At 44.3% G+C, this 27,844-nt stretch overlaps 2 protein-coding genes across 6 annotated transcripts; one reads left to right on the top strand and one right to left on the bottom strand.

Moving 5' to 3' along the window:
* Positions 1 to 870: 870 nt before the first annotated feature.
* slc5a11 (solute carrier family 5 member 11) lies at positions 871 to 7,396 on the top strand. Of its 2 annotated transcripts, XM_030088786.1 has the most exons (14): positions 871 to 1,434; positions 1,532 to 1,603; positions 2,036 to 2,140; positions 2,218 to 2,277; positions 2,360 to 2,464; positions 2,551 to 2,656; positions 2,861 to 2,941; positions 3,021 to 3,226; positions 3,481 to 3,616; positions 3,769 to 3,876; positions 3,974 to 4,124; positions 4,946 to 5,114; positions 5,557 to 5,772; positions 6,610 to 7,396. In XM_030088786.1, exons 1-14 carry the CDS (start codon positions 1,297 to 1,299, stop codon positions 7,069 to 7,071), a joined length of 2,115 nt encoding a protein of 704 aa, XP_029944646.1. In that variant the 5' UTR covers positions 871 to 1,296; the 3' UTR covers positions 7,072 to 7,396. The 2 variants fall into 2 exon arrangements, with proteins under 2 accessions (XP_029944646.1, XP_029944647.1); XM_030088787.1 differs by lacking the exons at positions 871 to 1,434; positions 1,532 to 1,603 and having other exon boundaries at positions 1,991 to 2,140; positions 6,610 to 6,748; positions 6,836 to 7,396.
* Positions 7,371 to 27,844, bottom strand: arhgap17b (Rho GTPase activating protein 17b). Of its 4 annotated transcripts, none has more exons than XM_030088783.1 (21): positions 27,509 to 27,844; positions 22,750 to 22,789; positions 17,875 to 17,979; positions 17,041 to 17,117; positions 16,783 to 16,894; positions 16,209 to 16,285; positions 16,021 to 16,123; positions 15,578 to 15,646; positions 15,409 to 15,490; positions 14,743 to 14,870; positions 13,917 to 14,028; positions 13,751 to 13,832; positions 13,539 to 13,619; positions 13,340 to 13,453; positions 13,163 to 13,254; positions 11,842 to 11,977; positions 10,839 to 11,108; positions 10,226 to 10,341; positions 9,771 to 10,145; positions 9,105 to 9,157; positions 8,407 to 8,544 (listed from the first exon to the last, which is right to left on the bottom strand). In XM_030088783.1, the coding sequence occupies exons 1-20, from the start codon at positions 27,559 to 27,561 to the stop codon at positions 9,150 to 9,152; spliced, it is 2,232 nt and encodes a 743-aa protein (XP_029944643.1). In that variant the 5' UTR covers positions 27,562 to 27,844; the 3' UTR covers positions 8,407 to 8,544; positions 9,105 to 9,149. The 4 variants fall into 4 exon arrangements, with proteins under 4 accessions (XP_029944642.1, XP_029944645.1, XP_029944643.1 ...); XM_030088784.1 differs by having other exon boundaries at positions 8,410 to 8,544; positions 9,111 to 9,157; XM_030088782.1 differs by lacking the exon at positions 9,105 to 9,157 and having other exon boundaries at positions 7,371 to 8,544.

Here is a 27,844-nt window from a genome sequence, read left to right as displayed (position 1 = left end):
TGTGTGTTGTCTGTGGCGAATGAGAGAAAGAGACATTATAATGTCGTTGTATCTGATGCACTTTGCTGCTATATTTCATTAAACAGGGAAATTATTTTAATGGATGGATTTAAAATAGTTATATTACTGAGAAAACAGCAGACCATTCAGATTTTAGTGGCAGATCAGTGCAGCGTTTTATTTAGAAAACTAGAGTAATATTTTTTAAATTGTAAGGTAAATTATCATGATAGGAAAGAAGTGTGCTGCTTTTTCATTTTGAATTATTTTTCTGCTTGGATTTCCGAATGTGAAGCTCTGAAGCATTTCCGTGCATTTAAAATGGCCCTTACGGTACTAAGTCTGTATTTTGTATTGTAACCTGATTCTGCCAAATATAAAGAGCTGTGTGAGATCCACTCCTGTCTGAATGTTGTTTCATGTCTCAGGAAAAGATGATTCCTGAGATTTTCTGTTCTAACGTAGCAGAACACTTTGTGCAGTCATATTTTATTGACAGTACAACTCTTTAAAAGTCTAATATGCACATTTGTTTATGTCACACAAGCTTTTGTTGTTTATATAATACTGTATATTTACGCCTACTATTGTAGAAATAGCTATATTTATCAGGATGAGGCCAAACTTCAGATGGTTGTCAGTCTTTATGAGATAAGTGTAACAGTGTGTCTCTAATTCAACCATGAACACAGCAGACGTTCCTGTTTATCGGCGCTAACATCCTCTGTGAATGATTAATTTAAGATGCATCAACAAATCATGAGGCCATTTTTACAGGCAGTAAGAGTGCCGGCACGTCCCTACCAGGAGTCATAAATCTTTTACATTTTAACTAAACCGTCAAGTGCGCAGGGGGAAAGTGGAGTTTGATCTTTCAGAGCGTGGAAAAAACTTGCAGGCATAACATACCTGACAGAGAAAACACACCACCGGGAATAATACAGCGTGACAACCCACTTCAAGGTGAGTATATTTAATATAATTCCATTTTTATACATAACTTTGTTGCTGTTTCTCTTGTTTCTGTTGTTAGATTTGATGTTTTAAAAAGTCACCTTCTTAACTTTTAAATCATAATACTAATGAATATAACTTAATGTCTCAGGTAGACTTTTCACTCAGCAGATTCTGGGTTTCTTTGTGTCAAAAGAAAAATCTTAAAAGTCACAACAACAAAGCTAACCTCCCCATATAAACTCTGCGTACAGAGATCTAAACTTTTCCACTTTTTCTTTTTGATGTATCAAAATTATTCTTATTTTTCTTGCAAATGCATGTTTCAATCTTGGATTCCAGATGGCCCTTGATGTTGCGTTCACAGCAGACCCCACTACATCCTCCTCTCAGTCACCCTCTTTGGGCGAAGCCTTGAACACTGTGGACATTGTGGTGTTGGTTGTGTATTTTCTGCTTGTGCTGGCAGTTGGATTTTGGGTAAGTCCGTTCACTGGCACAGGCTCGTCTACCTGTCAGCTGTTTCTACCCACACACAGGTCACGTTGCGGTGCTAACCATGTTGTGTCTTCACCAGTCGATGTGCAGGACGAAGCGCAGCACCGTGGATGGATACTTCTTGGCTGGGAAAAACATGACCTGGTGGCCAGTGAGTCAAACACCATGGAATCTCCCTTTAATGAACCTGTAGCTCTTATTCAGAATTTAGTTTTTAACTAAAGGGAAGGTTTTAAACAAAATGCTCAAACATTAAAACAAATACTTTGATTTGGGGCTCAGGTTTTCTTCTTAGTTTGGTGGTAACACACTCATTTTGTACTTATGTATCAAAATGATAGTAGAGTTTTAAACACACCTGATGCATGTTTGGTAGGTTTTTCTTTTCAATTGTAGCATTTTGCCAAATGTTACTGGCCCATTGTAGCACTGTCAGACCACATGAATGCCACAGTAAATACAGGAAGATCAAATAGATGAGTGTATTTATAAAAGTCAAATCAAGGTAGAATGCATTGCAGTTCAACACATATGTACTGATCCTGATCCTGATCCTGATCCGCGTTCTCTTGTGTACATTCAGGTCGGTGCTTCCCTCTTTGCCAGTAACATTGGCAGTGGACATTTCATCGGCTTGGCCGGGTCGGGAGCTGCTGCGGGAATCGGGGCGATTGCCTATGAATGGAGCGTAAGTAACGACTAACATCTTTAAATGGCCTTGGTGTGACGGTGAGACTGATGATAATGATATCCGTTCATCAACAGGGTTTGGTGATGGTGCTGGTGCTGGCGTGGGTCTTCCTTCCCATTTACATCGCCTCTGGAGTGAGTTACTTCCACAGCAGAAAGCCGTGCAGATGCACTGACTTCATCTCTGTTGGTCATTTGTGGTTTCTTCCTCCTGCAGGTGACGACCATGCCCGAATACCTGCAGAAGCGGTTCGGTGGCAGAAGGACCCAGCTGTTTATAACTGTCTTGTCCTTATTCATTTACATCTTTACTAAAATATCGGTATGATACAAATATACTTTAAAAAAAAGTGCAAATCTCTGCAAGCGTGTGCACATGTTTATCCTGCCTGTTGTGTCTCTGGCCAGGTGGACATATATGCAGGTGCGCTGTTCATTCAGCTGGCGTTAAAGTGGAATATCTACGTGGCTGTGGTGCTGCTGCTGTCCATCACGGCCCTCTACACTGTAGCAGGTGAAATTAGTTTAAAAATTGCAGTTAATGTGAAATACAGCTGCCCCACATATGATTTCCTTTATATTGTTCTGCATATTTATGTGTATGCATGCATATTTGCTCGCAGATGTGTTTTCTTGCATCTGAAAGCTGTTATCTAACTAATGATAGGTTGGTTGACTGATCGGTTGGAGGTTTATATCCGTGTTAAATGTGTCCCAGGTGGCCTGGCGGCCGTTATCTACACAGACGCGGCTCAGACGGCCATCATGCTCGTCGGAGCCGTGATCCTGACGGTCTTCAGTAAGTTCAGTCAGAGATCCGCTGCAGCGTCCGCCACGCAGCGCTCCCCTGTGCCTGACCCTGTCGTCTCCACCTTCAGGCTTTGTGGAGGTCGGAGGCTGGAACGCTCTGCTGGAGGGCTACCCCACCTCCATCCCCTCCGTCCGTCTGCCTAACTCCACCTGCGGCATCCCCCGCGATGATGCCTTTAACTTATTCAGACACCCGGTGACCTCTGACCTGCCGTGGCCCGGTGTTATCATTGGCATGACCATCCCCTCCATGTGGTACTGGTGCTCTGATCAGGTTTATCATAAAAATCATTTGGAACATTTCTCTTTATATAAAAGATAAATAAGCATGTATTTTTGTGTGTGAATTTGCCTTCTTGGTTCATTGTCTGTATTTAATTCGGTAATATGAAGCATTTACCTCACTGGCAGCATAAACTACAACTGTTTCCATGCTGATCAACACTAAGATAAACGCTGCTGTATATTTAATTCACTCCTCAACTAATGTCGACTCAGCATTAACTGAGCATCATCCTGTCCTCGCAGGTCATTGTGCAGCGCTCCCTGGCTTCCAAGACCTTAACCCATGCCAAAGGTGGCTCCCTGCTGGCTGCGTACATGAAGTTTCTGCCTTTCTTTGTCATCATGCTTCCTGGGATGATCAGCAGGATACTTTACACAGGTACAGCATGAACTGGACACGTGTCGGTTGGTATCAACGTCTCCCATGCACCTTTGGTTTTTAGACAGCTCATCGATTAACTTATTGGCTCCGTCAAAGGTAGAAATGCTCTCTTTTGATTTGCATGTGAGTTTTGTTGTTTATCACTCCAGACGAAGTGGCGTGTGCCGATCCTGACGTCTGCCAGCAGGTTTGTGGAAACTCAGTGGGCTGCTCAGACATCGCCTACGCCAAACTGGTCATGCAGCTGCTGCCTGGGGGTGAGAGACACTTTCCACTGGTCCTCACACATTTTTATTTACATAAACACACAGGATGCATTTTTTCTGTTTGGATTTTTTCTGTTTCTCCTCCCAGGGCTGCGAGGGCTGATGATGGCTGTGATGATCGCGGCGCTCATGTCCTCCCTGACCTCCATCTTCAACAGTTCCAGCACCATCTTCACCATGGACCTGTGGAAAAGTTTCAGATCCCGAGCCTCTGAATGGGAGCTCATGATCGTGGGCAGGTATGTGACCACAGAAAAACACGCTCACACATAATATGTAGCTTGTACAAACCCATCAACCACCGGTGGTGGGATTTTTTTCAGGCAGTGAGAGAAAACTGAGCGACATCAAATGTCCGGTTTGCCCGACTGTTGATGTTTCACAAACAGATAAAGCTTGAGTTGGTAACTTTCCCATGGGTGGTTCATGTTGATGTTGACGCTCGGATTTAAAAATAGACCTTTTCCTGTTTACTTCATTTCACACGTATTTATTCGATCTGTGCTTTCTGTCCAATAAAGCAGACTTTAGTGCAGAAGACACGGACCGTATAAAATCTGACCTTGGGCTGTTTTTTTTAACTTCAGGTCCGTTCAGACAACTTTATTTATCCCAAAAGGGGCAATCCGTTTGTAGCTTTTCAGTATTCATTTACACTCATGCATGCATTCAGACAGTACAATAAATAAATCGTCAATAATCAAATCATCAGTCTGCCAAGGAAACAAATTCAGCTTGGGACACAGTGGACAGAATAAAAACGGATATGATAAAGATAAAGCACATAAGGTCACAGCAAGGCAGTATAAAAACGGTAATAAAACAAGAGATAAAAGCATTTAGAGGTACTTTAAAAAGTCATTTAAAATGGGTGTGATCTGAGTTTAGGAGCTTAATATCAGAGGGAATGAAGGACTTTGAGTAGCAATGAGTTTTCATGTGGTTCACATCATAACATCTGCCTGATGGGTTAAGAGAGAACTCCTCTGACGGAGCATCTGATTGGTTGAGTGTGAGTTGTGAGAGTTGTGTGTGTGTGTGTGTGTGTGTGTTGCTGCAGGTTGTTTGTTCTGGTGCTGGTGGTCTTGTCTGTGCTGTGGATTCCCGTCGTCCAGGCCAGTCAGGGCGGCCAGCTCTTCATCTACATCCAGTCCATCAGCACCTACCTTCAGCCCCCCGTCGCCATCATCTTCCTCTGTGGCTGCTTCTGGAAGAGAGCCAACGAGAAGGTCTGCTTTATAAACAGCAAAGCACCTTATCTTTCAAAATCTGTTGTGCATTCATGTTTTTTCTACTGTGGTTCAAAAATATATTTGCACCAGTTTATCCAGGCATTTTACTTCTTATGTTATTTTCTCATTTTTAGTTCTAATATTGCCAAGCGCCCAACAGCAAAAACATTTAAATATTGAATATTTTTGTATGCAGGTTTACTTGTTTATATTAAAACTGCATATGAAATTAGATGAACAGACAGCTACTTCTATATTTAAATTTCATGTCTCCTCCTGAGTAATGAGCTGGAGATTTGGAAAAACTTTTAAAAAGATCTATGTAAAGAAACTGCTGTGCAGCACAATACTTTAACCCACTTTCATTTTCTTGGATCAAATGGAGCCGATGTGGCCCCTCATGATAATACGGATGCTTTCCGCTCTTTCTCCCCTGCAGGGTGCATTCTGGGGCCTCATTATTGGCCTCACGATAGGCTGCATCCGCATGGTGCTGGACTTCGTCTACCCTGCTCCGCTGTGCTTCGAGGTGGATGACAGGCCCGGAGTGTTGAAATACGTCCATTACCTCTACTTCTCCATGCTGCTGTCCTTCATCACCCTGGTGGTGGTGGTCGTCATCAGCCTGGCCACAGAGGAGCCCAGACCAGAGCAGGTGACGCCGTTATTTACACCCACAGGGTTTTAATATCTTTCATCAAGAACAGCTTTTTTGACTCGGTGCATATCTAGAAATAGAAAAGAAACTGCACTTATCCTCTTCTGTTTTATTGGGAGAAAGTTCAGAGCAAATCTAATGTGGTTTTAACTCTTTCCTTCATTTACAATACAAGGAAAAAATAGAAGACCATTCAACTTTATTGCAAAATTAATTACAGCTTAGTGCTGAATTTAGAGTACAGAGTTTGATAAATCTAATTAATTGTAACGTAAACCTTCAGAATACGATACTATAGGTTTTTAAAAATGTAACTATTCTATAATATTTGAAAGCAGTTATTTAATTTAATAAGATATTTTTCTGAGATTTGATATTAAACATACATAATTCAGAGAAAAAAGTTCAGGGAATCACAAGTTACATAATTTTCTTTGCTATGTAGAGGAGGTTGGGCCTAATGTGGCCTCTGTTATGGGAGTCACAACATGACTCCACAGCACCACTCAGTGTCTGAACCACCTTCAGGTACTCTGCAGGACATTGTCAAATTGTGGAAGTTTTTTTCTTCTTACATTTCACTATTTTGCACCAGAATTGACCATTAAAATTGCCCTTATGTTGGGATATTAATCATTTTCAGTAGTAATTGTTTGCTTTTGCCAAAACTTTGAGATTTTCATCATGTACGCTCTGTACCACGACAAAGAAAACCTTTAAAGTTAAAAATTAAAGGTTATCATGGCATTATTTTACCAGTCCAACACAATGAAGATGAAATTGGGCTGTATGTGAACTAAAATGTGTTTGGACGGTTTCCTGTCTTCTGCACAGATCACCCGTCTGACGTGGTTCACGCGATTCGACCCGCTGGAGCCCAAAGAGCAGGTGTTCACGGTGGAGCGGGAGATCACGACGGCCTCCAGTCAGACGGGAACGACGAACGGACGAGAAGCAGAGAAAAGCAATGCAGGTGGGCCCCCTCGTCTTCTTTTCTTCCCGGGGTTACCCTTCAATCTGCCCATTAAACAAATCCCCCGTCTCTCCTCTCACCATCCAGACTCGGCATCGTCCGTTTCCAGCGTCCGCAGCCAGTCGAGGTTTCTGTCCGCCGTCTACTGGCTCTGTGGGATGGAGAGGAGAGCGGGCGGAGATAACGACATTCCCATGGCGCCGCCGCCGCCCGAACAGGTTATCGCCTCGCTGGAGGAAAAGCCTCATCTCCAGCGTATCGTGAACGTGAACCTCCTCGTCTGCCTCGCAGTGACTGCCTTCATCGTCGGCTACTGGGCTTGACGGATCATGCAGAGGTGGAATAGAAACATGGGATTTCTGCCTGAAAATGAAATGTAGCCACTCGGTCACCAGTTTCCTTCAGGAATGTTTTAGTCATGAGAGATGAATTTACGGCGATCGAATTGTATCTTGACTGTCAGAAACATGCTGAACTTTTCCAATTACAACATGCATTTCCTCTTTTACATTTTAACATCTCACAATAAACACTCATATTTTCATTCCTATCTCTTTTCATTCATAACATGTAACCACTATGTAATCCAACAAAGCTATGGAAAAAAGGGAAAACACTGTAGAACAGTTAAGCAATCTTTATTTATTATTGTTAAAATGCACTGTATGATGCATTACGGCCAGAGGAACCACCATAAAAATGCAGAATAGAGGGGAAAAAAAAGGTGACAAATATCTTCACAAGGCAAAATGCCTGAGAAATAATAATAATAGTAAAAAAAATTATACACAAACATGATTTCACTTTTTTTGGTTATAGCTATGAGTTTGAGAGGGAGTGATCATTTACACCATTTAAAATCAGCTGTTTGAATAATAAAAGCATATTTGATTCAACAGAAATTCCGCTTGGGATTCTCGTCAGTGGAAAACACATTTCCAAACTGCTGGATTTCTATAAAACTGTAAGACGATTGCACTTATATTGCACTGTGTCAAAATATTTGGTCACTCGCAAATGTAAAAAAGGAAGGAGAGAACTGTCTTTGGTCCTTTACCCTATGCATGCGCCCCGTGTGCAACAGAAGGCACTTATAATTTAAAATGATTGCAATTAGCTGTGAATTTGATATGATGAAAGAAGAATACCAGAATGTTATTAAAACCCGGTAAAATACTCGACCTGGCTCCACTTGGTCTAAAGGGTCGCAAAAACCGGACTGGTCGACTTCTGTTTCTTGAAATCCTTAAAATTTACAGCAATCATTTGAAAAGAAGCAGAAGATAATTGAAGCATCAATGCTTGACCAACACTCTGAGTTCAGCTGTGGTTTTTGAGGCAACGGGTTTAAGTCTCAGCAGACACGTATCAAAATACCAGCAATATATAGAGCAAAATGTAAAGTCTATAATAAAGACAGCTGGACAGGAGTTTTGTGGTTTAAAGCACCACTTTATAATAGTTTTTTTTTTTGGGTTTGAGTCCGTGTTGTCGTAGAAAAGGCAGCGATCTGAGTCCAGGAAGCAGCTCAGGCCGTGAGCAGACCTGGCGCACACTGATGCATGTTGTGTTATCTGACTCACGTCGGACTCTAAACACTTTAAATGAGGACCAGCTGAGGTTCGAGACGAGCCTCCTCCTTCACAGAGCTGTGTTCTCGGTCTGGAGGTTAAGGTCCGAGTAAAGGTCTGAGGTGGCGGCGGGCTCCTGACCAGCAGAGCTCTCCCTTTGCGGGTTGACGATCACCTCGGGGACGATCGCTCTTCCAATCCCCTTGATGGCCAGACCAGATCCATCTGCACAGAGCGGGCGGGAAAATCAGTCAGCGAACGGATAAATAAAACAACCGCACTCAGCTCAATCAGCATTTCAAACAGCTCAGTGCAAACACTTTTTACATTCAGTAAGACACCAAGGATTGCTCTTCACACTAAATCCTGTCAATACTTTAGTAATTACTTCTTTGTAAATTTATGAGTTTCCTTGGTGTTTTAAGCTTAAATGCAGCACGTTTTACTAGGATTGGTGCAAGACGATGCACACGATGAGTAACAACAACACACTTCAGCACAAACTTCGCTTCGAGGGGTGTTAGTTTTCTTGGGAAATTGTTAGCAGCCAAAAGCCATTAAAACCTCGATGCTGGGAAATCGCAAGCATGTTAGTTTCTGTTGGAAAGCTGGGAGTTGTTTCAGGAGAAAAGCACAGAGACATACGCTAATACATACATGCGCCGCATGTATGGTACTGTATGTCGATGAAATGCCTGCGTTAGTCTCTTTCCCCCTCACGCAAGATGCACAGACATGCAGCGGACGGTAAGCGAGGCCAACGCGTCAGCCAGTCAGATCCTTACCATTACCTGCCCTTGCAAAGCTCATCTTACAGGCAGGCCGGCAGCTCAGACATCTGTAATGTTTACACATTTCCTGTCATGCTTCTGATCACCATTTTTAGAGTGAGAGGCACAGAGAGACAGTGAAACCACAAGCCCTGGAGCTAAATACAGCGATGCTCTGAGAGAGACCGGAACAGGTCGATACCGAGGTGGGGACGCAGTTTCAGCAGAGTGTCAGCGCGTGCTTTCAGGTGCTGCAACAACTACAGTGAGATGTTGTCTCCAAAGCTTTGATTTTCGATATGTCTGAGCAAAAATGATGTGATTAATTGACCTGTTGGAAACATATTCGATACAGGAATGTTGATTTATTAAAACTTAACATGACATTTAGTCCGTTTTCAGGAAGCAGTAGCCACAACCCTCCAAGAAGTATTTCTAATTCAAATAATCTGCAATTTAACTGTGTTTCTTTACATTTAGGAGGTCAGTGGAGAGTGAGCACTGGAGTGTATACTTTCCTTTCAGACACCTGCAGCTCCTGCTAACATTAAACCATATTAATAATAATTCAAGAGAGAAACAATTCATAACACTAACAAAAATAAAATGTACTCATTAAGATCACACTACATAAAATAGCTATTGAAATCACATGAAAACAGGACTTTTCGGACCCCCTACCTGTGATGATCTTGGAGGCGGAGCTGAGGAGGTCATTGCTGCCGTCGTTGGCTGCGGGCTGCGGGGGCGGCGGCATGCTGGGTCGGGGGCGAGGCTTTGGAACTGGTCTCGAGGGGCGAGGCAGCGAGCCGGAATTGTAGGAAGGGTGCGGGATGGAGTGTGATCCGTCGTGAGGTGGAGTGTCAGGCGGGGTGGGAGTTCTGGGCGGGGAGGGATCCGACTCCCCGTGGGCCTGAGGCGGCTGCGGGGGCGGGTGGCTCGGGGCGTGGATCAGAGCCTCCTTGCTGGTTAGACGGCGGGGCGTGACGGGGGGGTGGTAGGGGGAGGCGAAGGGGCTGGCCTGCTTGGGGGGAGCTGGAGCCTGCTTCTTCGTGCCTTCAGAGGAGAGGTGTGTGATCGCTGTGAGAACTACCGGTGGGGATGAACAGATGAACTACGAAGGATGATTCGCTCACCTCTGCGGGACATGTGCGGGCTCGGCCCCCGGGACCCGCCGTGAGGGGTTCCTACTGTGAGATGGGCTGAACCATTCCTCTGGGGAGGAGGGGTGGACACGTGCTCCCGGGCCGGGCTGTGGGAATACAACAGGTCAAGTTGTTAAACCATTTACACATCCTCTGTTACCAGCATTCACATGGAAGATGCAGCAAATCATGCGTAACACATAAAGAAATCGCATGTCCAACCAAATTTGATAAAAAGCAAAGAAATCACAAAAAGACTCAACAAGATGGTATAAAAAAGACAAGACAATCATGCAAAATTCATACAAGACCACACCATTACAAAGTACAATGATCAGCAGGCAGAACAACAGAGAGCATTTCTTTAAATAGCTCAGCTGAATCAATTAATAATCAGAAGCTGTGCGAATCAAGCGTTACATGACTGTCGCCACATTTTGAATTAAAGACAATAAAGCTGTAGACATAGAAATGATTTCTGTTCGACGACTTCCGACCAGTCAGACACATGACGGACATGTATAAAAGGGGGGCAGGCTCCAGATTGGCTGATTGGCTGCGAGCGGACAGTGGAGTGTTGCTCTGACCTCAGCTCGCTCCTTACCTGCTCTCCTCTGCGCTGAGCTGGTTAACAAACTGAGGTGGCACTGTGGCTACCTGGACCCCACCACCCAGACCACCTCCACCCCCCACAGAACCCGCGCTCGGGCCGGCCTGCTCGGCGTCTGTTAGAGGCTGGGGCGGCAGCTCAAGCGGGGCGGGACCCCCGGCCTCCAGAGGGGGCAGGGAGGGTTGGAAGGTGGGCGAGGTTAGCGGCTTTCTATTTACAGTGCCGAGTCTGCGTGGAGTGGGCTCCGGCTGTTTGTTAACAGGGCTATAGGGAGGGGGGGGGGGAGGAGAGGGGAGAGAGTTCAAGAGGGCAAACCACACGGCATCAGACAGGGTGAAAGAGCAGGAGGCCGAGACAGACTGAGAGACAGCGAGAGGGACAGAAAGGAGACACCACTTCCTGCAGTGAGCGAAACCGGTTCAGAAAGAAGAACCCAAACGAGACAGAAAACCACATGACTGACTTTACTTTACTTTCTTTTTTTTTCTTTTTTTTTTAAAATGTGGAGTCACTGCAGAGACAGAAGAAACAGGCCACACAAAATGCAACACAGGAAGCCCACACAAGACATAAAACCAGCAACCTACAGAGTGACCTAAGCTTTAATTGGAAATGGAGAAAACGATACAAGAGTACACAACAGTAACACAAGAGAATCATAATGCTGAACAATACTGAAAACGGTTAAAAGTGAGCTATTCTTCCATCACCAACCTTTAGGGTAATTATGACTTACAAGCGTGTGATGAAATAAACTACAAAGAATAAAAATGTGATGCAGAAACAAAACAAAAACATCAATTCTTTCTACGGCACAGCTTTGAAGTCTGGACCGGGCAGATCTTCAGTGGGGGTTTCAGAGACTGTGATGGACTCGCTGGCCACTACGTAAAGGGCCGAGACGGCCGGGCCCCGCGACTCCTGCCTGCTCAGGGTCTTGGGACGGGACGGGAGCGGGAGAGGCAGGCTGAGGCTGAGGTTGGGGCGAGACAGGTACCTGTCTTTACGGGGAGTGTGACTGTCCCCGTCGTGCCCCTGGCTGCCGGGGCGTTTCCTGTCCAAGCCGGGTTCGAGGTCCGGGGTGGGCGGATGGCTGGGCATGGAAAACATGCCCGACACATTGAAATCCAAATCTGGAGGGAAGGAGCAAATGAGAGCAGAGACTATAAAGATAGTAAAGACACAATGAACCCTGATGTAGAGCACATAATATTGGCTCTTTGCCTCTTAAACATCCTCAGTGAGTGAATTTGAAGATAAGTAATATTTTATAAAATCAGGCCCGATCTGATAGTGCAAGGACATCCCCAGTGGAAAAAAAAGAAAAAAACTTTATTTTCCACATTGATAAAAACACATTCCTTACATGTTGCACAAACCAGCTTTGCCTTCAGCGCCTGTCAGTGACCTTGCAGATAACGCCAGCCCTAAATTTATAAACACTGCTGATGAAATAGTTTCAGTCGGAGCTAAAATTGCCTGTGGTTGAAGAAAAACCTCATGGAGGAAACGTATATTGGTTAAAAGCTCAAAAAAAGACCAAGAGTGAAACCAGGCAGAAATCAGGTGGTGATAAACTGAGCTCCAGATTCATTTTGACATCTATAAGGGGAATCTTTCAATATCAAATTAACTTAAAAGGGAAGCTTAACCCAGGAAAAATCGATATTTTTGTTTTTAGTTCAGTTCAGATATGTTTGTTTTGGATCTGAATGGCGTTACACAAATAAACGTGCCTTAAAGGTGGAATACAACATTTTCTCGAAAAGACGAAGCCCCACGTCTGTTACTCACTTTTTGAACAACGCGCATGCGCCAGACCATCCGCCCGGCTCTCCTGCTTCTCCCAGAAAACGCGGAAGTGTACGAGCGCGATCTCCTCTTCTCCGGCGTGCACGGCTCTGTACAGTTTCTGCGATCCGCCTCGCTCATAAATAAAGCTTTTTTTTTCCGAAACAGCTACAGTTTCATTATGTCAGACTCGCCATCGGTAAGTACTAGCTCAGAAGCTCACCGGCTACACAAACACTCTGAATGCGCATGCGCAAAAGGGAGAAGCTGATTGGGCGCAAGCACGGAGAACCGCCTTACGAAAGCAGGCTCCTCAGAATGATTGACAAACAGACCCACCAATTATTTAGGTGATCCATCCGGAAATCAAAATGTTGTATTACACCTTTAAGCCAACAGGATCATAAAATATTTGTCACTTTGACTCAGATCCACTTCCTGGTTCCGCCATCGGCCATATTGGCAACTAGTTCTGATTCCCCTAATCCATCCCTTTGGTGTAAATGTGAGAGACGGCGATGCTTTACCATCAGGGAAAAACCAATCGGCGTGCTGGATGATGGGCTCAATGATGGCCACCACGTGGACAGACGTAGCTGCAGCCATCTCCGCCAGCGTCCTGAGCACACGGCACATGACAAGGTGAGAAAAGCCAGCGAGCTGAATCATCCTCTGCGTTTAGAAAACTGGCACAGCGGTCTCACCCCTCGGTCTTCGCCCAGAGCAGGTTGGGTCCCAGAACGATGGCAATGTTGCTGGGAGTCATTTTATTGACCTCGCTGTCCTGAGCCAGTTTAGCCAGAAACTTCACCAGATACCTGTGAAAACAGACTCGCCGTGCTGAATGAAGCTGCCTTGCCTGTACACAGGAGTAAATAAAGACCGAGTTGGAGAAGTTCTTACTTGAAGTTGGCTTTGTGAGCCTTTGGCAGCTGGTCACATGTCATCCACAGAGCCTGAAGCCTCTTGTCAGGGTCAGACACGCTGAAAACAAAAACTGTTTTTAAGTGTGGGGAAACAGACTGAAAACATACAACACCTCAGCAGGCTTTGTGAAGATTTTTAACACCATGAAAGTGTCTTTCCTCAAGAGTTGTGTGTGTGCACTGTCGTACTTGGAGGCCTGTGTCCACTCGTCGTACAGGCCAAAAGTCATCAGCGGTTCCGGAAGTTCCCTGAGGTAGGACTTTAGAGCTCCTGTGTATGAAGACAAAAATGCGATGAGACAAAGCTCTGGAGCAGATGGTTCCACTTTCCCTGGATCTGTAGAGGAGGCCGCACCAGCGACGGCGTGGGGATCGGAGTAGAACTCCTCCAGCTGCGAGGTGGAGCAGTCCAACGCCGCTTTGAGCTTCTTCAGTTTTGAAGCTCCGGCTGCTATTCTGAAGAGACCCTGGAAGGAAAATACACACCGAATGAGCAACACACGGCGGTGGAGTGGGCTGACCGTTCATCCAGATCACTGCATGTTCATGTGTTCAAGTCTGCAAGACTTAAAATCACAAGTTGCTCAATGATGGCGACAGCCTGCGAGGCATTGGTCTCCGGTCATGTGTGTTGTTGATGAAAGTGACTGATAATGCGAAGCCAGCTGAGTCTGATAAAACAGAAAGAAGTCCGGTCCAAGGCCACGACATGACAGCCTGGGTACAGTGACCGGTTTTCATCTTAAAAACAAAGAAGTGAGTCCACAACCGGGGAGACGGAAGGAGAAGTAATGTAAGCGACAAGTCTAAAAAAAGGAATTGCTTCTTTACCAACGGCGATGTGGCGCTGCACACAAAAGAGCAAACTTTAGTGAATTGAGAAAATGTCGCTTGATATTGCTACATTAGAGAAGAACAGTGAGCGCGCTAATGTTTAACACATGCACACACAATTCTTATTCCCGCAGGCCCAAGACTAGCAGACCACAAGTTGGCCGCAGATGTTTCCAGACTGTACGAACCATCATTTCTAACGGAGCCGTCCACATGACCCACATCTCCTTCCAGCTGGAGCTGAGCGGAGCGGTAAAAGTATCGAGGGGAGACATTTCTGTCCTCATTCCTACTCCAATTAAACCTCAACTTTGCCCTACTTCAGCAGCATTTCTCCAAAGACATACCTCCTCCCTCATGCCGGTCTCCAGCAGCATCATGACGCAGGCCTCTATCGGCAGGGCGATCTCACGGTTCGTCCGCTTCAGGTGTTCCTCCAGGGCCGTGCCGAACGCCGGCCTCTCCATCCACGAGTCTGGATCAGAGGAGCGCCGTGAGCCCGGTGTGTATGATCAACTAATTGTCATTTTACAGGTGATCCCATATTAATCGACTTCAGAAAATAACATGAACTGGAATTTTCTGCTCATACAAGTTGTCTGTGAACTCATTTCACACATGCATGAAATATTCATCTTCATTATTATCAGTCTTGTCGGCGTTCTGCGTTTTCAAACAGGAAGAAAAACATTTTAATGCTAAATTAAGCAGCCTGTTTAACATGCCATACCAGAAAACCCTGACTGTACTGAAAGCTGCTGCACTTCACTTCCACTTTTAAGAGCGCTGCTGTTTATTAGTCAGAATGAAAAGCCAGTGTTCACTTCCTGAGAGCTGTGAAGAACAGTTTCTGTGTTTTTACAACACAGCCTTCAAAATGCTCTGTTTTGATAGTGCACGCACGGCAGAGAAACACAAAAAAACACAGTCAGAACTGGAGGTATTGTCACTGCGTATCCGTGCAGCACTGTTCACATGTCTGTCAAACGTCAGTTTCGTGTCTCGCTTGTCACCTTGCTGCGTTTTGATCGTTGGTATGGCTGCTTCCAGAGCCGCCAGAGACTTCCTGTGGTACTCTGCCTGGGCCTCTAACAACTGGAACACGCACACAAATGCAGATCGCATGAACAAAACCTGTCAGAATTAGGCTTTATTTCACATTTCCACCTGGGGTGCACTCACCAGGACGTAATAGCGTGCGTAGTCTCCCTCTTTGGAAGCGAAGGAGTACATGTCTGCAGAGAGCTGGTCCTGCAGAAGACAAACATGTTTCCATACATTCGGCACACATGGCAGTACGAATCTGTGCATAAACAATAAACTCGCCATTAGAACACAGATGAACTCCAGATGACGAAGCAATGACCTTTAATTACTTGTTCCTAAATATTAGATTCCACGTTTGCCCTGATCCTCCGCCGTTACAAGGCTTCCTTTGTTCGCCATGTTATTAGATATGATCCTAATTGTTTGCAGAGGAGCTGGCCGGAGAGCGCAGCCATCAATCATCGCAAACCTGCATTAAATGTTCTGTATGGTGCAGACCGACATCATGATCCCAGAAATTTGCACTGCAAAAGTGAATTACATCTAGAGCGCTACAAAAAGCAAATCGAACAGCGTACCTTGCACATTTCTACTTTATTGAGAGCTTCATCCATCTCGTCTTTGAGCGAATCGACTTTAGCTGCCATGGCCTGGTTGCTGGACTTTGTAGCCTGGACCCACCTGCAGACAGAGTATTTATCAGAACAGAATGCAATGACAAACAATAAAATCTTTGATGGATTGATCAGTCGCAGAACAAACCTACCTCGTCTTAGCTGAGTCATAATCGAGAACCAGCTTGGCCAGTTGCTTCCTCTGCTTCAGTATGTTGGGAATCTCAACCTGTGAGACAAGCAGCGACAGTAAGGAAACCAGCAGGAGCGCGCGTGCATCCAGAAGTCAAAATTTACATGCAACACTAAGCAATGCTGATGCTGTTAATTTGGCACAACCGTGCACACGGCCTGTGGAAGTTGATGCATTTTTTTCAGGAAGTCGCTAAAACATCTAAAAACAAAACTGACACCCCTGCTCTAGAGTCCCAAACACATTTTAGTTCAAGGGACACAGCCTAATTTCACCTTGAGTCATCAGACGGGTGAAATAGAGCCGTAAAGTTTTTGTTTGTTGTGGTGCAGAGGCGGAAATGATGTTGAAAATGTCTGTATTTTTTTAAAAAAATCTCCTGTAATTTGGCATATATCTGACTGAAACCAACACAAGATTCACTATTTCTAGTTGAAAAGAATCCCTAAAATCAGCTCAGGCACCCTCTTAAACATAATAAGTGATTTGACTTCTTAAATACGTCGACATGCAGGTTACAGGTATTTTTTTACCTCTGCCAGCTGGTTGAGAGGTTCCAGGATGTCTCGCTCCACCGTCACTTCATGCTGCAGCAGTTCGGCGGCTAAATGGCTCTCTGCCTCTCCACACACGTCCATCATCTTGCTGTCCACACAAACAGGAATTTTCCATAATTTCCCAACTACAATCATTTTTAATGTTGACCTTTTGTTAACATGTATTTAACAAGGGACAAATGCACCACTAGTCACTAAAACTTAAGGTTAGACTCATAGTTGATTAATTCTCACCCAATCAGGCTTTCGTCTCCGAGCTGCCCGCCTCCTTCCTGCATGGCCTGGGACAGCGCCGTCAGCGGCAGCTTTTTCTGCAGAAACACTCACATTTCAGTCCACTCGAATTAAATGTATATTTGAACATTTAGTTCAAAAATTGCAAAAATGACCACCCAATAATCATGATAGTATCGATAATCGCAATTATTTTGACCAGGATAATCGTGACATAAAATGTTAATATCGTCCCATGTCTAGATATATATCCAGAGAAAGAACATGAACACTGGACGGGTCGGCTGATGGCTGGATAATTAGTTCCTCACACAGGACTGAAAGTGGCGACATTACAATGACTTCATAATGGATTAATCCCAGAACGGTCTACAGCCGGACTGACTGATGTAGAAATATTTTAAGGGTAAGTCAAAGTTCAGTTTTAATGGCGTTTCCTTGAGCGTTTTGCCATTTTTACAGACACGTTGATGGTATCTGGTGCACAGGGACAGTAAAAGTGGCAGGAAGCCAGCGGTGAATACTTTCCTCCTGAGTCTCTCTCTTATCTCTGCGTTACATAAGAAAAGATGCTACGTGTTCACAGGCAAACATAGCAGAGCCCCGCTAACACTGACAGTTGTGCTACAGTGGTTAACCCCATTTTTTCATTTCAGATGTGAGTCATACGCTATTTTGCAGCCTCTCTAAGTCAGTCGCAGAAAAATGTTGCACGCCGCTGACATGGTGTGATGATATAATGAAGCTATGGCCGGACGGCTCAAAGTTCAGCCGCCGAACGGGAGATCAGGAGCAAAAGGCAGAGGTGTGACAGCGAGACACGGCGACGCTTACTTGTCTCCTCTCGTTGTCCGTGCCCAGCTGGCCTTGCATGCACGCCGCCAGCTTCTTGTGCATGTTGTGCGACACCGAGCGCACCGTATCCATCCGCCTCTCGATCTGCACAGACGGCACAAATGGCACCATTTCAAAAAAAATATAATAATACAGGAATTATGTATCTTTTCAACACACAAATCTTTCCTTTTCAGCTGCAACAAACCCTCTGAGGGCAACAAATCAAAAACATGTTACTTTAGCTGACAGCCATACTGCGGGATGAACCCAGAGGATGTATTACACTTTTACAGAGTTTGACAATACATCAGTGTCAGATAGATCATGAGAACATTTTATGACATGAAGAAATCATCTGGACAGTCTTCAAAAGCAGATGTTCATATACATGTCTGTCTGGACCCAGAACTTTAACACACGACAGCAGAAGCCGGTGAAATCAAACGTCTGTTTACGCGTCCCTCCACTGGCGTAGTGTAATCTCTTAAATATAAATTACAACTCTTCCCTGATTACATAAAGCTCTAAACAACTAGGTCATACAAAGAGCCGCAAGTCCCACATTCGCTTATCAAGATGCTTTTGCTCCTGCTTTATTGGAGTTTTCTAGACTTTCATACCTTACAGGCTTGTTAAGACGTATGAGAAAGTCATAAATCAAAGTGAACTGTTATATATTGAATGTCATCGTCATACAAAGCACAGCCGATTCAGTGCCATAACCTCTTATTACGCAATCACTAAAAGATGGACGCATGACAGATGTCAGAGACAGTCTTCAGTAGGATCCTTATAGGTGTGTATCGCACAGAAATGAGTGATTATGGGCTCTGAGGTGGTGAAATCCATCAAAATACAGGTCAAAATGAAGAAAACGTTTTCACAGCAGCAGCTCGACATGTCTTATGTTTACAGCTTCATGTAGGAAGTTAAAAATGCCCCGTAAGCACGTCGTGAAGCAGAAGAATGCAATCTCGTCTTTTTTTTTTCTTTTTTTTTTAACATACATATGTGTGGATCAGGAAATTGCGCCATAAGCCTGAGTGGATTTAATCTCGTAGAAGCTGCAGCGTAACCCCCAAACTGATACTGGAAATAATTAGCCTTTAGCGATCATCATTTATCCATATTCACCACTTAAGAGCCCTTCTGTCGAGACTGTCTGACACGCTGCTGCTGCACCCAAACAGCTGCCCATCATAAGTATTTCCTTCCCGTTTCACTGTAAACACGCACAACATCTGAGAGCCCCTTATCTGCTGACCGATCCCATCTTCTTCCTTTACTTTCATCCACTAAATCACCACCCCTATTTACGTTGTCTGATTCTGTCGCATACATTTTTTTTTTTCCTTCTCCTTCCTTTCCTGCAGTGTTTGCAGCCAGACGGGACCGCAGCTGGAATCGGCCTCGGATCCATATGATGTGCTCACCGTTCGGCCGATACCCGAGTCTGATCAGCGCGCTACAGTTCAGATCTGGCGAGCGTTCAATTGGATCCAGACGTTGAAGCGTCAGAGCCGAGACAGAGTGAGAGGGCCGGGCGTCTGCAGCGTCCGGGGCGGACTGGTTAAATAACGTCGCTTCACTGACAGAAAGTTGTGGCGACGGAAAATATAAGCATATAATGAGATTTCTAACCACTCCTTACTCTTGTTTAAATATAATAATTCTTAGTTCTCTCATGTTGCAGAAAGAAAACACCGATGGCGTCTCACTGGGCTCGGGAGCCTCCTGTGCAGAGTTTACATGTTCCCGCTGAGCATGCTGGGATTCAGTCCAGGTACTCTGCTTACAACACTCCAGCAAATGCAGCTTTTTGCTGTTGTGTTGCGTCGTTGGTCCTTCTGGGCCACCGTATTTGCTACTTCTAAACATGACGGTTAATTCCTTGTTTGTAAAACAATGTTTTCAAGATTAATTTGAGTGAATTGAGGCAATGTGTGTGTTACTTCACACAAAAACAACACTGCAAGTCTCGGAATACAATATCTTTCAAAAAACTGCTTCCAGAGCGCGCTTTTCAAAAGCACTGGTCTCCTTCTGCACCTCAACAATGAAAACGCAGCTTTTGTGAAATTAATTTTGAGTGTTGCACATGTGCGAGTTGAGTTATATTAATGATGACGGAGGATTACAGAGTGCCGTTTGTGCCGCTCACTATTTAATTGAAAAACATTTCAGACAGCAGACCAAGCAGGCTCTTGGTAAAGAAAATCAATGAAGAATGAAATAGATTTTCTTGGGTTTTACAAAATCTGTTCTAAAGTAGAAAAGCGTTTTTCCAGAGGTTGAGACGACAGGAAACTTCTTCAAAGAGTGAAGACGCCACGTTGAAATAAACTTCGGAGTAGATACTTGTTTTCTCTGGATCAGACATCTGTGTGTGAAACTGAATTCTAATGGTAGAACAGGAGCAGCAACTTTGTACTGGTTCTGTCTGAATTTTTTCACTTTTGAATCCAGTCACTTAAAGTTAAGAACTTCAGTTAATTTCAAGTAGAAGAAGTCATCTGGGAGAAGCTAAATAAAGGAAAGGGAGGTTTTGTCTCATACACAGAGAAAAAAACCCCACACCATGACTAACTGAAGGCGAAGAGTTAAAAAAAAAAAAAAAGAAAAACAGGAAAACTCCTTCATCGTGACCACACACACACACACACACACACACACACACACACACACACACACACACACACACACACACACACACACACACACACACACACACACACACACACACACACACACACACACACACACACACACACACACACACACACACACACACACACACACACACACCTAATTAAGAGAACAGAGACTCTCCAGTTACAGAGCAGTCCAAAGGTTTACAGGCGAGTCACTGCCGAGTGCTTTTTCTTCAAACTGCAGTGAAAACAGTGGACAGAGCGAAGCGACGACCTCTGACCCTCCGCCGCAGAAAATATGAAGCGTCCAGTGAGTCACACAGGAACCAGGAGGGTGGGTACAGTTTGGTTTACGGGCTGGGAGCTGCTCCGGAGCACTGAAGAGGTGGTTAACTGCAGGCTGGCAGTGTGAGAAATTAACTACCACAAACACTGAGACAGCTGCTGTCACCAGAAAAAAAACGGAAGGACTTTAGGATATGTTTCAATCGCATCGTTTTCATGTTTTCATTTCAGGAAAGTTCAAACAAAGTGATAAAGTGTGATAATTTCCCTTTAGATGGGAGGATAGTTGCTGCTTGACCTTTTAGTTTAGGTTTCAAGGTCAACTCACTGCTGCGCGGGTATGATAAAGGCAGTAATCACAGAAAGTAACACTAAACAGAGAGTTTCGTTTGCCTCAGTAGCAGATTCACCAACCAATATCCGCTGGACACACAGTTTCAGATATGCATGATCTGACCGTCCGCGGCTGAGATACAGGACCAGTTACAACCTGACTCCATCCAGAGAGGGAGCAGACGCAATCCCGTCTGACAGCCTCCGTAACTCCGAGGCGGTGCGTGTGCAAACAAGAAGAAATGCCTCGGCCGATGCGGAGGCTTGTGGAAAACTGGAAGAGAAAAGATTACTACGACAGCATGGAAATCACAGTGTCGAGTTTCAGGCCGGCCCGTTCGCAGGAGGGGAGCCGGAGGGAGCCGGTGGGGGGGGGGGGGGGGGGGGGGGGGGGGGGGGGGGGGGGGGGGGGGAGATCGGAAAAATCACTCTTTCTCCGCTCGTGTTCGGAAAGAAGGGGGGAACTTTTCCAGGCGGTGAGATTAAATTGCAGCGCTGACACTGATTCACTGCTCCATGAATCAGTAAACCGGGAGCTCCGCGTGTCACAGAGATAAGGCCGCAGATCTGAAAACTTGAGTGTACAGCATGTTTTTTTTTTTTTTGTTATTTCCAAACACGGCACACTGCGACGGGCGAGCTGCTGTGCCAAAAGACATCCTGACAATCACATTCCTGACTGAGAGCTGCAGCCTATGGAATGTCCAGCCCTGCAGAAACCTCCCATCATAAAGAAAGAGGAAGCTTTCTTCAGTGTCTGAAACGGAGGAAAACGAGTGTCTTCGTGTGTGTGTCTATAATCAATAAGCAATATTTGCTTTGCTCTGAGTCACTGTGTGTAAAATGTATTTAGAGTTCAGAGTTCACTCCTGCCCGTCATAAAAGTGTGACTTCCCTGAAGGACTGAGGGTTGTTCCAAGTTTTTTTTTCTTGAATCCTTTACCTTCAGTTTCTCCCCACAAAAGCTCTTTTGTTCTCTGAGAAAAACACAGCATGTCCCATTTCTGACACTTTCATTCATACTGTTTTCCTAACAGTGATCTCACAGTTTTACCAGCCAAACTGTCCCCCTCCCCCAACACACACACACACAATATGACAGCATACACCCAGGGTGATTTCAAGATAAAAACTAACATTGCCAGAGAGTGCTTTGAGTGGAAAACCGTGCGGCACTTCTCCTGCAGAGCCAGGCCCTCGAGCCGGAGACGCATTACTGAATGAAAGAAGTAACCAGAAGCGTCTGAACGCCGGCGGTTGTTCTCCAGCGCTGCAGAGAGACCTGGCATCAGCGTGCTGCACAGGCATGATGACTTTAACAGGTCTTGTACGTCTGAGAGCTTCTGTAATGCAGTCTTTCAGAAGATGATACCTTAACCTGATCCTCAGGTTTGGCTTGGTTTTGAAAGGTTAAATATATTCTAACAGCTTTAGTTCTCTATGAATGTCTCCATTATGCACCAAATCCACACAGGAGCTTTCAGTATGACAACAACTCCATGTTGCATGCTTCAGCTGCACATCGCTGGCTGTTGTTCCCCAACAAACAGCAGCAGCTTGTTATCCACACTGTGACTCCAGGGTGAGAGAAAGTGATGTTTACCTGGAGGAGGTCATCACTCAGGACCTCGGTTTTCTCCGCCCTGTGGACAGAAACAACAGTCAAACCTCATGGCAGTGAAACACACCTTCATCACACATTTAGACACAAAGCCCGATCATGGCAGTCCAGTGGGTTCTCTTATTAGCTTAATTAATCACATCCTGACAGATTTGGCCTGTAAATAATAAATAATAAGCAACATAAAGTGGTAGTTTGCAGTTATGTCTTGTGGTGAGAGTTTCCTTTCTTTCCGAGACCAGGTTTGGGTCGGGGACCTTTCTGCGATGAGTTTGCGTGTTTGTTTTTTTTTCTGTCTGAATGTGGTTTTCTTCTCCAGGTACTTCAGTTTCTTCCAACACACAAAACTATTTAAACTAAGGTGTGAATGCGAGTGTGTGATTTTCAGGCTGAGTGTGTTTGTTCTGTGTTGGACTGGTGACCCACTCGCGGTGTGCGCTCTGTCTTCACTTCAACACCTTTTCCTCAAATAGTTTAATATGAGCACAGTAGCAATACTGTATATTTACAATTGTTTGCCACATGTGGGCCAAATTGACTGAGATATTGAAGCGTCTCTCAGCTGCAGATGAGCGGACCTTTATGCAGATTTGCCTGCAGTTTTACCAAAATCCACAACAGAATCCTGATCCCTCCATCAGGAGTCTTCATTATCACACACTCAGTGCCATTAAACACACATACCTAACATGTATGGACAGATGTTGCATGGAACCTGAAGGATTCCTCCACCCTGTCTGAACACACACTTCCTGTTGTGTCATGTGCTCCGTCTTTGTTATGGCAACAGGAGAAGGTGTGCTGTGTGTGTTTGTGTGCAGGAGGGCGGGAGTTGCCCACAGGCTTGTTGATGTCTAAACTATTTTGCTCACTGTGGCACAGTCTGCGGAAAATATGATGGCGGGATGACTTCACACAGGATCGTCCAGGAAATGCTGACAAAATGCCAAAAAAAAAAAATCACCTCCACACAACGTGTGGAGTGATACTTTGCACCGTCACGTCTGCAGGTGGCCTCTGGCTGCAGGACCAGTCACTGTTTCGTAGCTCTGGGCTTTGCCGAGCTTGTGCAATGAAATAATAACATGGGTCATTATTCACCCTATTAATAATCGAATAAACGCACACACACACATAAACCCCTGAGGAACTCTTCCCTTGTTCTAGAGCTCAGGCCCACATTATAGATCTAAATCTCACAGGGATTAATTAATCCGCTCCCACATTCACTGCCTTATGCTATGCTCAGTAGAAAATCCTCATGTTGCACCAGAGAGACACACACTCACTTCTTTCCAGGGAGAAACATCCTCGGTATTTATCAAAAACACCTCAGAATGCAGTTTTCCATCTGCAGCCGGATCATGAGTGCAGATTTTAACCCAGACGATCAAAGATTCAAGTTGGCTGCAGGTTTTAGAAATCTGCACAAAGATAGAAATCTGCAGCGTTCCATGAAATGCTTCTTCTCAAAATGTAACTCAGAATCTTTCAGATTTCTTTCCGAGTCGAAAGCTTTTTTTTTTTTTAAATATGTTTGATGTTTTTCTAATTTATTGATTTTCTGATATTGGCAAATCATCTTTTTTTTAAATAAATATATTTTTTAAAAAAGAATTATCAATTGTATTTGCAAGTGGCATTTGTGTTTGTGCAAGAATCCTTAAATCAAGTGAACATTAAAACATTTAGATGAATAAATGAGCTATTTTTTGAGTTGACAGATATTTTCTACTCAGCTTTCTAGTTATACATTTTTTTTTACAATTCTGTTCACTCATTCTAGATCTTCATCAGTTTTTTCAAGATATAATAAGATGGGATGAGATTGTTTTGATCTCACAGTGAAGAAAATTCAGGAAAAAAACACTTAGAGAAAACTATATTTAGAATATTATGCGCAGAATTCACGTAACACCATTAAAGTAAATAGAATGAATTAAAAATGAATTAATTAAAAATGTGTTTTGGCTTTACAGAAATAGAAAATAGGCTGGATGAACACTAAATCAAACAGTGACCTCTTGATAACTGAAATCTAAAAAAAGTTATGAACTCATTCAGACAAAGATGTCAAAGACGACATTAATTCATTTAAATGATAAAGACCAATTCAATGACGGCAGAAATATAATCTGCAGCCAAAATACCGACACAAAGAACCACAGGATCACATTACAGCCTGTGAAGGAAGAAGCTACAGCAGCAATCTTTAGATTTTAATCAATATTGAATTAGCATTGATTCGACTGGAGTGCAGCTTGGCTCTGACCAGAAGCCATTGTTCTAAGAATAGACTCCCACCATACTGGAAGCCAAGCTGGAGGAAAACTTCATGGAAAGTTGAAGAAAAAACAACCAAAACAATGAGTGCACAGCGCAAATACTGAAGCAGCGCCACAAACATCTTAAAACTAAAATCAATCAAACACACATGCATAATCCAAACTGCACAGCCTGTTCACACTGCTGTGTTATGTAGTGTTTCTCAGCCAAAGTTTGGAGTGAAAGCCCCCTATTATTCTGAAATACTCTAAAGGAATGCACGGACACATGAACACTGCTGTAGCGCCTCATGAATCAGACAGCTTCCTCTTATCAATCACACGTAAATCAAGCGAGCTTCCTCCTTTATGAAAACGCCCCTCTCCGGCTGTGTGACGTCCCTCCAGCCGCTCGCTGTGTCCCCGTCAACAAACCATGGAAATGCTTACTCCACAGAAAAAAGAAAAAAAAAAAAAAAAAAACACAGCCTCCATGCCCAGCCCTTCCTGAGCCAAACAGAAAACCACAAACCATCATTTGGAGGGTGGGATGTCACTTTACAAACCGGATTATCTCTGCCACAGCCAGCATCACCAGGATCATTCAGTATTTTATGTTAACAGGCTGTAAAGTGAAGAAACTGGGGAACATTTTCAGCCAGTCAGGAAGGAATGAAATCCAGAGAGTCTGCAGATCTTATCTCTAATTTAAAACTGTGATTTATTATCAAAATGATGTTTCAGGCAAATCAAACCTGGAATGAACAATTCATCAAACATTCAACACTGATTTGACCTTAGCTGGTCTTATTGTGAACCTAGGCCGCACAGTCATGTTTTATTTTTTAATATTTGACTAAAGGTTTTAACCTCATCCTTTTTTTTGTGGTTAAATTTGTGCAACGAATAACACTTGAATATTTCTGGAATGTTATAGTCTGTCCAGAAGTTATCCGGAGCGGGTGCACGCTCGCAACACTTCTGCGTACCAGTGAAAAAGCCGTCATTCTGCTCTGTTGAGTTTTATTGCTCTTACACAACATGTGGAGCGACGTATGTGAGGAATCTGATGCCAGTTAGGCTTTGACCCCAGAGGCTTATCGTTAGTTTTCCACTAACACAGGCTCCACATTTATAACGGACGGATGTATCCACTTCTTCCACAAGCACAGGATGGAGGTGATGGTATATAGTGTCTGCAAACTGATTATCCCCATCACGATGGATCAGGAAACAGTTGTGTATGCGCCTCAAACTGAAGACGTACCACAGCAGATGTGCTGTTTACAGTCACACCTGGGGGCATCAGTGATTCACAAAACTAGAGAGAACTTGAGGAGAAGACCAATTACTTCAAAACCGTTGCCAGATGTCATAATAAATGGGATATGTTGTAAACGGCCACACAGTAACGTATTGTTCAGCCAGATTATCTCTGGCTGGAGTCCAGTCGTTCACATACTCCAGTTTCTGCCCACAGTCCAAGAATCACGCTTGTTAGGTGACTGCAAGTCGCCTGTCGGTCTCACTGTGGGTGTTTATCTCTACTTTCTTCTCTATGATGGACTATTAATCTGTCCAGGGTGAACCTGAGCTTCAGCTGAAACCGGCCACAGCTCCCCACGATCGAGAAGCTGATGGATGTGGCGTAAATTACATCAATCTGATTGACTAATACTGAGCACTGGCATTCATGATTATTATAGAATTGTTGAGGCAACATGGTGTTGTCTCTTTTTGTCTACAGCATGCATGTTCTCCCTGTGGGTGTGTGAGTTTTCCTATTTTCAGTCCAAATTCTGGTTAACTGGTGATTCTCACTTGTGATTGTGTGTTTGCCCTGTCAGATTGGTCCTGTGAGAACCTGCAACCTTACCTTGCATAAATCAGTCCAGTGTATGGATGGATTGACGCATGTTAAACAGTTCTTGAGCAAGACACGAAACCTGAAACTGCCCCCAAAGGAGGCTGAGTATGCCACTTTTAGTGTATGTAAAGCTGGTTGGGATTGCTGAAGAAGTGAAAATTACATTTTCAATAATGACTTTTCATTGATTTTTTTTTTTAAATAAAGTGTTGCAGATGCAGAAGGTGATAGGTTCATTTTAAATAAGCTAATGGAATAATGCATAATTTAAAAATGAACTACTCATTTCTTCTGGAGTTGCTTCATGTCATTTTTAACAAATGTAAAATTATAACTGTTAGAAGTTCTGGAATCTGGATAGTTACATTATCCACAGGAAAAGATCCAAACTGGACTCTTCTCTGGAGTTTGGATCTTTTCCACAGGAAAACTTTACAGCGCTGAAAAGTTACAAAAGTAACTAAAGCAGGTATTAACAGGGCCCAGCCCTTCCGACACCGCCCACACGGCGATGACAAACAGCAAAAACAGTGACAATTTGTCTCACCAGCGCAACAACTGCATGACATCAGCCTGCAACAATGCGCACTGTCTGGCGAACCGAACTCACCTTCCTACGGTCTGGTTGGCAAGCTGCCTCATGCGATTAAACTGCTTCTTCATGTCTGCTTCTTTTCCTCGTCTTCTCCTACAAGGCAAGAGAAAAGTTTCCGAGCGCCGTCGATCAATCCACCGTGCGTCCGCAAAGTTGCGCTACGGCGCAGCCATTGCCGCTCCAACCAGCCGCGCTCCGATCGCTTCTCCTTCACCACGAACCGGGCAGCTGTCCCCCCCGGCTGAACCCGGTGACATCGGTGATGCCTCTCCAGTTGAAAAGCCCCCCCACCCAGACGGTCAGTGCGAACGACCCCTGACGAGCTGCGGGATCCCCATCGCCTCACACGTC

This window comes from Salarias fasciatus, chromosome 4, assembly GCF_902148845.1.
Source record: "Salarias fasciatus chromosome 4, fSalaFa1.1, whole genome shotgun sequence".
Classification (NCBI taxonomy): Eukaryota; Metazoa; Chordata; class Actinopteri; order Blenniiformes; family Blenniidae; genus Salarias; species Salarias fasciatus.
Note: the sequence above shows the minus strand (reverse complement) of the source record. Positions and strands in the feature narration are given on the sequence as shown.